General features: G+C 40.6%; 1 protein-coding gene across 1 annotated transcript; it reads left to right on the top strand.

The window, feature by feature from the left end:
- The first annotated feature begins 3,402 nt into the window (after positions 1–3,402).
- gcdha (glutaryl-CoA dehydrogenase a) lies at positions 3,403–8,597 on the top strand. Its single transcript, XM_076277123.1, has 12 exons — positions 3,403–3,541; positions 4,070–4,184; positions 4,370–4,402; positions 4,506–4,646; positions 4,799–4,861; positions 5,147–5,317; positions 5,648–5,777; positions 6,717–6,933; positions 7,104–7,207; positions 7,329–7,454; positions 7,606–7,766; positions 7,982–8,597. The coding sequence occupies exons 2-12, from the start codon at positions 4,082–4,084 to the stop codon at positions 8,053–8,055; spliced, it is 1,323 nt and encodes a 440-aa protein (XP_076133238.1). The 5' UTR covers positions 3,403–3,541; positions 4,070–4,081; the 3' UTR covers positions 8,056–8,597.
- Positions 8,598–13,636: the final 5,039 nt, after the last annotated feature.

The raw sequence follows: 13,636 nt of genomic DNA on the forward strand, positions 1-13,636 counted from the left end.
CTGTCTTTAAAGTGCGGTCAAGTGACAGCTCTTTTATTTTTCCCAAATTTATTTGATTTATGGAAATCATTTCGCGACCCACCCCTCGGCGTCCTGCGACCCCCCGGGGGGTCCCGACCCCCACTTTGGGAACCCATGCTCTAGTAGCCTGGAACAGTGTTTCAACCTGCCCCTGTTCCAACCAGCCCCGGTCTCCCCTAGGGGGCGCAAATTGGCCTATTTAATAGGTAAAATATTGGCATTGTGTCTTCTACATTCTGTGTCCAAATTGGGTCTATCTTAATTTTCTGTATATTGACTGCATGATTTAAAGCTATGTTATAGTTCATGGATGTGCAGTATTTCTGATACATGTATTTCAAATATGTATTTCAAATATAAAAATACTAGGCTATTTTATCATTGTATTTTATTGGGTTGAAGAAAATGACTATTTTGTATCAAAATACTATTGTACTTTTATATTTTAAAAATACTGCAAAGTAATCTATGAGACATCATGATGTCATTAAAGCTCAGAAAGATGCATGAAAGCTAACTGGTGCTGACACTGTGATGTTGACCTGATTTTAGTCCAGAATCCGACAAACTTTTGAATCAAGTCTGTCCAAATTGTTGTAGTTTGAGCAGGCTCACAACAAGAGCCGGACCGAGGAATTGCTGTGCTGATATTATCTGCTGATATTAGCTATTTGCCGATCTATCAGTATCTGCATTAAATAGTCCGCTAATTATTTTAAAATTAAGTAAAATAAAAAGGCAAATGTTGATCCTTCATTTAAATTTCCAGTATTGTCTTTCCAACTTAACATTACACCCAACAGTAAAATAATGTTAGCTGCTGACAGTAGCTAAAGTAGTTAGCCACAATGATAGCATTTAGCTAATGCCATTGTTTGTCTAGGATGACCATTCGTACAGCTTTATGGACTTTTACAGCTTAATGGACTTTTGGGCCCCCAGGCAGCGCTATACCTAACCCTAATTGTAATCCTATACCTAAACCTAACCCTTGCCTAGCCTTAGTGCCTTCCAGGCAGCGCTGCCTTGAAGTCGACGGTGGGGGCCCAAAAGACCATATAGGCCTATCAATCATAAGCCCTCTATGCGGACCTTGTGTGTTCCACAAGTGCTCCACAGCAAATGAGGCTTATAAGTAGTGATCGATGATAAAAAAAAAGAGCATATTCTCTGCGGTCGCAGATAAGGGGGGCTTACAGATAGCAAGGTTGAGCGAATGGCCCAAAGATTTGTGTTGTGGTGATGCTATTTCTGCTACTTTATGGTACACATAATAGCCCCCACCTGCCCTTTTCAACACAAATTGCGTGTTCATGTCTAAACCTCACTGCTGATCTGGGTCATGGCACTATGCTTGTGCTGATTTGCACGGCTTAGCCCTGCACTCGCCCAAACTCGAACCCACAAACAGCAGCACCTTGGATTCGGGAGTCAAGCATGCTAACAATCGAGCTAAAAGCCCCTTCTCCTGGCTCTCTTACTAGCACAACTCTTAAGGTGTTGGGAAGGAAGTTCACACAGCATACACACTACACAGATATGTACCAGCTATAGCTACAGTTACTCAACTGGAATAGGCCTATGAGCAGACATTTGGGGGTGTCCTCATTTTGGCCAATTTGTCCTCACTTTATAGGTAACTTGTCCTCCTTTTCAGAGTCTGGTTGGTGGTCACTCTAGTTCTGCTACATTATAGCACAGATGTAGCCTTATACTTCCCCTTTTAAACACAAATTATGACTATCAACTGGTCTTGTATTTCTGCACAGAACCACTCACATGAAGTGGAAAAAATAAGCGGCCATTTTATTCTCTAGCTAGGTCGCAGTTGGGTGTGCTAAAAGGCAATAACCCCTTAACCAAATGACTTCTGGTAAGTTTTGTGCAAATAAATGACAGATTGAGACTTAAAATATAACCATCAACACATTTAAGGCATCTTGCTGTGAAAAAAGATGCCAATTGCAAAGCACGATTATCACATATACAGTAGCGTGATCCGTGTTATTTAAATGAGGGGCCCCATTTAGATATCAGGGTGAATAATATAACATATGTTATATGATTGAGGGGCCCTGTGAAGACATATCACATAACATAACCTATGTATGACTGAGGGGCTCTATTACGATATCAGGTCTGGAGAACATAGTAGTGACTTCACACAGAGGTTTGGGCTTCAGGGATCCCTGAACACTTGGGCCCCTGGGCCTGGTCCATTAGGCCCATTCAGTAATCCATCCCTGCTCATAAGTTTGCCTGTTTAGAACTTTTGAACCGTTTTGGAATTCCTGGTGTGTGATATTCCATATGTAGTCTTATTCGAGTTTTAATAGACTAAATGTTTGGGATATAAAAGCTGATGTTCAATTGAAAAAAGTATTTTGAGTATTTTCAAAATACAAAAATACAGTATTTTATTTTGATACATTATGGCTACAGTATTTTGTAGTTTATTTTGATACATTTAAAAAGAGGGTTTTTGGTATTTTATTTTAAAATAGGCTACGTCCTGATGTATCTTTGCCCATCCCTGTATGTATTGGAACACTTAAACAAAATGTTATCAACTCAAGTAATCTTTGCCAATGTAACTTTAACCTGATTACACATTTTTCTTATGTAATCTGGTCTGATTATAGTTACTTGTTTTTTTGTAATCTGATTACGTAATCCAGATGACTTGTAATCAGTTACTACCCAACCCTGAGCCTACATTTGATTTGCATTCTTGTTAGGCTACTTCACAAATGAATGTGTTATTAGCAGCAACACTGTACATGGTAATAAAGCAACACTGAATTTGAAATTTCTGCAATATCTAGGACTAGTGTTTTCACAAATAGAAAATTAGATAGTTGAATGACCGAGTTCTATTTTTTCCAAGGTTTGGGTGGCTGAAAAAATGTATTAATGTATAATGTATTCTATTCTGAAAACAAATAAATTATAGGCCATTATAATTCAATAGCCTATTAGCGATCAACATTGTGGCACCATCGTCAAGCCTATCATAATAACGTGCATCTTATGTAGCCTATTGACATTCCACTGCTGCCACGTTTTCATTAGCATGCACCTCACTGTACAAACCTCGCTGTCATAACATACGCCCCCACCAGGGATCCAACTGTGGATCGGTTCCTCCCATAGGGTTCCTCCTACAGCAAGAAAGTTTGACCCCCCCTGCTCTTTAGAATGTGTCACCCTGAAGTTCAATGGAATTTGAATAGGCTAGACCAAATAAACGTAGGCTATTTGCACCAAGTCTATAGAGAAACAATAACAATCAAAAGTCCCATCAACTGACCATTGTTACAGATTGACTTCCGTTCCGTATCGATTTTGTAACGCAATGACCCAAACACATGCCACACAAAATATGGCCGTGCTCATCGTCCATTTGCTGTAATGGTGATGTCACTAGAGTTACAAAACTTTCGTGCGGTGAAGGGTAGACTATAAAGAAGGGTTGCAAACGCGCATGTGAACGCAACGAAATCATAACTCTGAACTACTGGTAAGCCAATATTTCATTACAATTTTGTAATCTCTTGCATGCTATCTCAAGGGGAAAAAATATAAGCCTATGGCAACGTTCTAGGTTGAGGTCTCATTCGTTGGTTAAGATAGTTTGAGCCTAATATCAGTCTAATTTACACTCATTTTAAACATTATTTTAAAAAGCAGGCTTTATTGTTTCAGAATGTTTAAATGACACTGAATGATGTCCATGTCTTCTAAGTGAAACATATCTGTAACATGCTATTTCAAGGGGAAAAAATATATGGCAACATTTCTCTCATGACTACATGTTGTACTAGGTTGAAGTCTCATTGGTTGGTTAAGATAGTTTGAGCCTAATATCAGTCTAATTTACCCTACACTCTACATTATTTTAAAAAGCAGTCTTTATTGTTTCAGAATGTTTAAATGACACTGAATGATGTCTATATCTTCTAAGTGAAACATAAATAAAATGTTCCTTTATTAAGTGAACAATATTCTTCTTGACAATTCATACATGTTTTTTCATAATTATGTTCAGACCCCCTGCACCATGGCTCTAAGAACAGCTGCCTCCCGTCTCTTCATTGGTTCTCAAAGATGTGCTCTTGCCACTGCATCCAGAGCTCAAGGGACAGTGGTTGCAACCCAGGAGGGTATGCATCTAGTTCATAATCACAAAATCACAAAAAGACCTTAACTGTGGTAGACTGTTGTGGATGCGTTGTACAGTATTTCTTAAAATGCATCCCATTGTTGTACAGGTATGCAAGCCTACTTGTACTTTGCTACGTCACTGTCTGAATTCTGAAGCATTCATTTTGAACTTTCCAATTTTTAGAGACGGTCAAGGCCCAGAAACCTGCAAAGGCCCGTAAGTCTCCATTCAAAGCCACCTCAACACCATGCACTATTTCAGCCATTGTTTTTGAATGCTATGTCTTTTCATACTGATTGTGTGTTCCTCTCCACTTCAGCCAAGGTGCAGTTTAACTGGCGGGATGCCTTGGACCTGGAAGGCCAGCTTACAGAGGAGGAGGTGATGATTCGGGACTCGTTTCGTGACTACTGCCAGGACAAGCTCATGCCCCGCATCCTGATGGCCAACAGACATGAGCGTAAGGGTTTGCTTTTGGCCATCAGAAGCCATCATCAAACAAATGTCCTCCCTTACAGTAACATGAACAACCATCATTCATAACCATGAGAAACACTTGTCCTCCCACACAGTGAAACTGATCACCTTTGTATGTGTGATGTGTGTGAACAGATTTCCACAGAGAGATTGTGAGTGAGATGGGAGAGCTTGGTGTCCTGGGCCCCACTATTAAAGGTACGCTCATATTTGTTAACAATTCATGGAATACATTTTTTTTCAGCAGAAACAAGACTGCAAAGTTCTCCTGATAAATAAATTAATAATCAAGTAACCACATTGATGAACAAGATAATTACTTCTACAAATGGTTACTTTAACAACATTACTTGAACAAATGGTTTTGTACTGTACACGTTGTGATTAATGTATGATTCCTGCCTTTTTGCTAAGACTGTATTTACACCTATATATTTCACAGGGAACATTGAGACTATCTTCTTCTGTTACTGTTGGTTTCAGGATATGGCTGTGCTGGGACTAGCTATGTGGCCTACGGTCTCATTGCTAGAGAAGTGGAGCGTGTAGACAGTGGATACCGTTCTGTCATGAGCGTACAGTCGTCCCTGGTCATGCACCCAATCAATGCCTATGGCACAGAGGCACAGAAGGAGAAGTACCTACCACGACTCGGTAAGTACTCAATGAATCCCTGAATTTCCTACTTCTGCCAATGTTGTATCTGATGTTGTTTTTTGTGATTTGAGATAAATACACCAAAGTGCAAGTTGAAAAACAAGTATGTTCACGTGTAAGGATGAAAACACATGAGAGCATCTTATCAATGAGTTAGCGAGCCAGAATAAAAATATAAAATGTGATGGCTTTGCTGTGCTCCAGAATGTATATAAAATGTGATGGCTTTGCTGTGCTCCAGAATGTATATAAAATGTGATGGCTTTGCTGTGCTCCAGAATGTATATAAAATGTGATGGCTTTGCTGTGCTTTGTCATCTTGCTCAGCTCGAGGAGAGATACTGGGCTGCTTTGGCCTGACAGAGCCCAACCATGGCAGCGATCCCAGCAGCATGGAGACCAGGGCCAAATACAACCCTTCCAGCGGCACTTTCACCATCAGTGGAGCCAAGACATGGTGAGTCCGGCTTTCACTGCCTGTCTTTGTCATAGCATAGGAAATGAAAATGAATGAATGACTAGTTGAACTGATACATATTGTACACAAAGTCAAAGATCTCAGCGTCTTGGATGACACTGTAGTTCCTAAGTAGGACACTGGATATGGGCAAGTGCGTCTGAACATTGCACAATATTTGTGTAACCAGACAGCCAACGTCAAGGTTAGCTATAGGACAGACTACTTATGTAAGAAATGGCATCTGAGGTCCACACCATGCCCCCATATATAGACATTGCAACTGCACACCCATGCCTGCCTCTACCATCAACACTCTCTGCCATGTGCCTGAGTTACGTTCGGAGACTAGTCACAAGGTCTTAACCAGTGAAACTGGAAAGGATCACGTTGTGTGGTGGTTACGAACCTGACAGACCTGACTTGAAATGGAAGCCTCTCGCTCTTAAATATTAGAAAAATTGAGCCCTGAACATTTCACTGTAGTGCACACCTCACCGAGAATACAAGCAGCTCTGATATTTTAGTGTTTATTATGTAATTTAAGCGAGAGGCATATCATTCTCACTTTCCTTTACATTCATTTAATTCCAAGTAATTGTTGGCAAGCAAACTGTCCTTTCACACCATATCCTAACTGCACGGTATGCTAGCAAGCAGTAGAAATAAAATCTTTTTAATGACATTGTTTTCACAGTGCTGCGCAGCGCGAGGTTTTGAGCAGAGCTTTTGTCAGACTCTATTTTCTTCCTGTCATTCAGGTGGTTTTGAATAAGAAAGATGATGCAATAGAAGGGCGTATTTAACAGAGAGCATTCAATGCTACACGACAGTCTCACCTAGATGCAGTTAGGATATGCTGTTAGGTGTGAACTCCCAAAGGCTTTTGCACCATGTCTATCTGTCTCTGATCTGAACATCCGGTCCTTGTCATTCCAGGATCACTAACTCCCCGGTGGCTGACATCTGCGTTGTGTGGGCCAAGTGTGAGGATGGGAAGGTGCGGGGCTTCATCCTGGAGCGTGGAATGAAGGGCTTGGCCACCCCCAAGATAGAGGGTAAGTTCTCGCTGCGGGCCTCCGCCACAGGCATGATCCTGATGGACGAGGTGGAGGTGCCCGAGGAGAACCTGCTGCCCAACGTCTCTGGCCTGGGGGTGAGTATTTATGGCCATTTACCCCGAAATATAGTATGCACTAGAGTAGAGACTGACATACACACATAGAAAATTATACATTATATATAGAATTATTCAATTATTTGAACTAATAATAAATTAGTGTTGTGCTGACTACTTGTGTTGACTATGTACGATGTGCTTCTAAGGGTCCTTTTGGCTGCCTAAACAACGCCCGCTATGGCATTGCCTGGGGAGCACTGGGAGCTGCAGAGTTCTGTTTCCATGCTGCCCGCCAGTACACCTTGGACAGGTAAAGAACATTTATGGCACTTTTTCATATAACCACTCTTATACGTTCTTCTGGCCAAAAAACAATTACTAAATGAAAACATTTACACATTAAACAGTTTTTCTTGTTTTCTTGCGAACAGAATCCAGTTTGGTGTACCACTGGCCAGAAACCAGCTGATGCAAAAGAAGATGGCAGACATGTTGACAGAAATCACCATTGGGCTACAGTCCTGTCTCACCCTGGGCCGACTCATTGATGGAAAGAAGTAAGACTCACCAAGTTACATTTCCATGTTTGCTTGCCTATTGATTTGACTGTATTATCGATTAATAATTAAAGAGAAATTGACATTATAGAGCAATTATCAGACAGGTCGTGAGTGGAGTTTGATGCACTCCTTCCTTTGTGAACTGCAGGGCAGCACCGGATATGATCTCCATGCTGAAGCGGAACAGTTGTGGCAAAGCACTGGACATTGCTCGGCAAGCTAGAGATATGCTGGGAGGCAACGGGATTGCTGATGAGTACCACATCATCCGTCATGTCATGAATCTGGAGGCTGTCAACACATATGAGGGTGAGGAAATTACTAACAAAGTGATCAGACAGAGAAACTAGGGGTAATACACATGGCATCTTGTGCAATACACCAGTAGGGGGCAGTATAGTACAGCTTAAGCTGTGCAATTTAGTGGCCTCAGATGCCTGTGGTTACCTGTCTGCTCTCTTCAGTATCACTAACGAAATAATTGGGCCCTGTTAATCAGTGTCACGCGCGTCTGTTCTCTTTAGGTACCCATGATATCCATGCCTTAATTCTGGGAAGAGCCATCACCGGACTGCAGTCATTCACTGTTGAAAAGTGAACTAAAGCATCAAGTCTTCTTTCTCCTAAAGTTACAACAGAACCTCAGTAACAAATGAACTCCATTTCTTTGAAGTGTCTTTGTATGTTATGTATTTCACATTAAATGCCTATTCATGTTTTAAGGAAAACTGGGTCCAAGCTTTGAGATGGGTATCTCAACTTGAAGTTGAATGTAAATATTGTTTTATTTTTGTGTCAACAGACACAATGGGTTGAGTTTACATGTGCATAAGAAATGTCTTTAAAGAGTTTGCATTGTTTTAGTCTTCTATGGAATTATTAAAAGTTGAAATCGGATGTTTTGATAATAGTATCGTTGTCAGAAAGACACTTCTAAAGATATTTAGCATGACTGTTATCTCTAATATCATTTGTGAGATAAAAGCTGAGAACTGTTGCTGAAACAGAAAAGTAAATATATTATAACGTGATAAACCTAGTGTCATGGTTTCAAAACTCCCCGTATGTTTTACGGTTATGATAGGCTTCATAGCTTTAAGGTCAGACTTATTTATGTGTTATGCTCTGTTAATAAACTGTCTTACGAATGTCTGTTAGGGCTATGCTTTCGTTGTTCGACTGTTGTAGCATTACTTGACCTTATGTGCCTTCAATCACAGAGAACCCATATACCAAAGAAAACATGAGCGGGAATAATAATCCCCACAGTAATCTGCTCACTGCAGCCAATCATCACCAGATGAAAGACCCAGAAGGCACATTACAGAATCAAGTTGTCTGGTTTCACAACCTACTCTGTTTCACAGAGTGAAATGTCTTTAAACAAATACTATAGGATATAATGGGACAAAGTAAGTGCTTATGATGTCTAAGTATAATATTTTAATAAGTATGTTACACACTGTCACAACAACACCGGTGTATTCTCTGAACTATGTACCTGAAGAACACAGCAGATGCCTCTGCATATATGACTACACAGTTGAAAGTAAAAATAACTATGATTTCATTAAGTAGTGCTGTCTTATGCCAGGTGCTCTTGGGTCAAATATGTATTGAGGACTCCAGCTGGCTCAGTCCTCTGCCTGACGTAAACCTGTGTTGAGGGCTGACAGGTCTTGGCTGACTCCCTGCAGCTCAGCCAGCAGCCGACTGCAGTTCTGCAGCACCTGTGAGAGTTCTGTAAGCCTGGCCTCCATGGCCTGACTGTTCTCCTCGTACACAGTGAACATGTGGTCCTTCATTTGCTGGCAGACCACGCTCACCTGGAAGATCACCACATAGAGAGAGATGAGGGCCAACAGACTTCAGAACCAGCAGGCCTTCCTTCCTAGTGTTCTGTAAACCAACTCTATGAACCAGCAGGCCTTCCTAGTGTTCTGTAAACCAACTCTATTTTACTCACTATACCGCAACATACATCACAATATTGCACTTCATGTGTTGGCAACCCACGATCGCCTGAGGGATCACCAGATTCATCACTATACCATGACATAAAACGCAATATTGCATGACACAAAGAACTGCTACAAAACGTGGAAAAGAGTACCTCGCTTGAAAGTTTTTCCTGAAAGTTAATCATCATTTCTTGATCATTGGAACGGTTCTCATTGATCTGGCCTAACACGCCCTGGACCCTTTTCTCCAGTTCATCGATCCTTGAGCTGAGAATGACATAAACGAAAATAAAACACACATTCTTCTTCAATACAATAATGAAATAAACATGTTAAAGCCTAAATCAATAGGTTACAACTTCAATTAACACTTAGTTTTTCTTTTTCTTTGTTTTTGTGCTGCCACTGCATTTGACATACAGGGGATAATGGACTTGCAGCTGTGGTAGCATATTGCAACTCACAACCTGCTTCTTATCAATTTCCACTTACTCCTTAGGAAAAGTCTCTGAAGGAGAGCAGAAAGATTATATTTACATTCATTCTCACACCTTATCTTTTGATCAGGACAGTCATCCAGACTGGCAGCCAATGCAGACTTTTCAGCTGTGGTTTCATGGTCTGTATCTAATCCTTCATCTGCATCCTACAGGTTCAGCAGACAAATACAGTTATTTCCATACAAACCATATAGAAGGTTTCTGGAAGTATTGAAAATGTATTGGCTACCCTGTAGCCTACACTGAGAGCCAAGAATACCTCCAGTTGATGTGGGTTGTGGCATCTGGATTTGGGGGATGACTGTAAAGATGAAGGCAGACTCTCAAAGAAATAGTCCTCCATTTGGTTGACCTGAAACAGGATAAACAAGGGATCACAAGCCTGAGTCCAGGCAAAATCAAAACCAACCAGATAACATTAGTTTACCATATCAATTAACAACATATCAATTAACAACTTTTGTTATGTTGGTTGTTAGCCTAACCTAGCCTCAATGTCAAGTTGACAATATAGTAGTAGTAACGTTAACTTAAAACCCATCAACATCATTAGCTGTGGTAAGATTAAATAGTTATGTTGATACGAATTTACGTTCAGCTTTGTATTACTTACAACACCATAAAAGACATAATGTTAGTTGCTAATCCGCACGTTAGCCGATTTCAAGACCATTGCTAGTTAGCATAGCCGAAATTAGCTAACCTTCGTCTTGTTAAATGTTCTTAGTAACAGTTGACGGTTATTTATCTTCAATCTCACATGTTAACTCTTAATAGTCATATACTGACCAGATACCTTGTATTGTATTACATTTAGATTAGCTAACATTAGCTATCTAACTTACCTAGGTCCTAGAGCAAAATAATTGAAGCTAACCTTTCCTTGCAGTAACAACAAACTAGACAAAGGCAGCAGGTGCACACAAGTGCAAGATTTAGAAAGTGACGTGCACGAGCCAAGACCTAGAGACACAAATGCTTGCAACAAAGTAACCCTCAGTATGCAGTGGCGAAAACAAAGTATCACTGTTGGCCTGGCAGTCTGTAGGGTGTCCAAATAGACAGGTTGCCTATGGATTAAATAGGTCTTGCAGGATTTGGATGAAGGGGCGTGAATATTTTATAATATTGTTACGTTATCAGAAAATCTTGAAAATAGGAGGATGGTTCAGCCACAGGTAGGCTAAACTAGATTATTCAGCAACACACATGCATGCAAGGCAGGTGATGGGACTGCATGCCTCCTTCTGTGTGGCAGACTGTTATGAAAGCTGAGCTCTAAAGCTGATTGGATTCATTGTCCATGCATTATGTAAGAATCTATCAAACTAAGTATTTTTTGTCTCCAAAGCAGCATTTTTTTTTCAGTCTCAGGACAATGTTAAATTACATGAGAAATAGTTTAATGTCAAGTTAAGCTTATAGCCTAATTGAACCGATTCAGATAACATGTTCTAAATGTAGGATTTATTATTTTAGTAGACTAAATGACATTTATTTCACATTGGTTTGACTTGATAACGGCCCTAGGTGCAAGTGCAATGAGCATGACTATGAGTCCTCTAAATCAGGTTGGACCAGGGCCCATGCTGTAACATCCGACCAATCCCTGTGCTTAGGATAATGACGATTGCTGGGGTAGAAATCCCTGCCAACGCAAGTGTCTCTCGCAGCGCACCACACCAGAGCGGAAAAGTGTTGGTTTCAGACAATGCAAAGAAACTTAAATGTGCTGCAAAATGAATTTCAACAAGTAAGAAAAACAGTATTTATCATACCAGGTAGGCCTAGTATATATTTCTGCTGTTTTATACTTTTCTCGATTCTTTATGATAAATGGTTATTGGCTATATCATATTGTAGGCAGTGTAAAAGTGCAGTAGAATCTAGTTGACATAAATTGAACAGTCTTTTAAATATTTTTTTAAAATATGCAATGTTTTTTTTTATTATTTATTATAAATCTCTTTGTAGCAAACGCTGTCACATGGAGGAGGTCAAAGTCAGTATGACGAAGCAACTGGACGACTAACCTGTGGATTATTTGACATTTGGATTTTTTCAACCTCACGTATTTTATTTTATTGATTGTTTTCTTCAATTTTGTGCAGCAATGGACCCTGCTGTGATTGGTAGTTTCAACCGCTCTTACGATGGCGTACATTCTTACCAGTATGGTGCATACGAAACACCAGTCTACAAGGAGTACAAGCCGCCCCCGAGGGACCTCATCCAACTTCCTAAAGCAGTGTTGTACTTAGTGATGGCTGCTTTGGTGGTCGCCGCCGTCGCTTATGCTATAGTTGGTCATCTAATCAAGGATCTATTGCTTGACATTTTAGGTAGTATCTAAGACAGGGCTATGATCATTTAAAATCAATACCATTTTCAACGTTCAATTCTTTTGCATTGAAAACACCAGTTTAGTAATTAAGCAATAAGCATATTATTTAAAGATGTTTAAACAAACAGTAACTAGGCCTAGCCTAGGAAATGAGTATCTAGCCTATAGGAAAATATTGTATATGGTACCAAACTGTATATTCTTTTAAGCAAAACCCCAAAAGCATCTTGACTTTGCCCTCACTTTATTTGCCTGTCTGTCCCTCTCCAGACTGTCTTCTGGGCCCTATCGATGATGACACCAAGGGAGGTGATGACCCCAGCTCCAGTCCAGCTCACATGCCCCCCATCCTCACCCATTCACACCCCAACGCTTTCCACGTCTGGGACCAGGATGATGTGGTCATTCCCCTCTCCCCTGATTTTAGTCCCCAGGCCAGTCCGCTGCTAGGAGTGGTCCCTTACATCTCTCATTTCTTCCCCCACGCCTCTCACACCAACAGCCCAGCATTTCCCCAGTCGCAGTCGCTACCAGGAGATGCCCTTACCCCAAGGGAGGCAGTCTATGCCTACCCGTGACCAACACATCCTGTTACGCCGAGAAGAATGCTGTCATAATGAGATTTCCAGACACACTCATGGATGCTCACTGTGGAATGATTGCATATGAATTGTTCAGCATTGTATCCAGAATGAAGGATTGGGACAAACATGGCAGGTTTTTTGACATGCTTTTTGGAATTTACTGAGAAATCCATTTCCTTAATGTTGATAATGCCCTGCATTGAAGATCTGTAGGTTTCTTGGAGTCTTTGTTTCATATAAGCGTAACCCTGAGTTTAACCACTGGAACCGTTTATTTGAATGACATGGGTCACAACATTTTGTAAAGAATCATAATCAAAATGTGTGGACATTGTTCAACAGATACATCATCAAAGGCATCCAAGTACGTGCCACTGACTATTAAAGGACCCCAGTAAGAGGACTGCCTACATGTGCGGAAATACCTTGTCCTTAACCATACCCTGATGAACAGCCAAACCAGGCATGGGACTTGAATGAACATGACGAGAACCCCTTGTCATCTGTTTGGTTTCAACATGCTCCAGCAAGAACTGAATTCTTTTTTGTCAAAGTAATGTTTGTAAATATCATGGCATAATCTCCTAAAGCAGCAAGACTTCATCTTGGATTGTCTGAAGAGTTTCTCAGTTAAGTAAAGTTAAGAGCTCTGTGGCAACAAGGCTTCTTTTCTATAGGACAAGAGAACACTTTGGGCTGAATGTGAACGTTGATAGAGCTCCACACAGCTGTCCTAACTCTGTCTTTGACACTCTCCAGGCCTCCGTAGCCTCTGTGAGTGTAAATAAAA

This window comes from Alosa pseudoharengus, unplaced genomic scaffold (genome assembly GCF_046254945.1).
Source record: "Alosa pseudoharengus isolate Yale_2024_CS ecotype anadromous, Long Island Sound unplaced genomic scaffold, YU_APseudo_1.1 YU_APseudo_1.1_scf_1, whole genome shotgun sequence".
NCBI lineage: Eukaryota > Metazoa > Chordata > Actinopteri > Clupeiformes > Clupeidae > Alosa > Alosa pseudoharengus.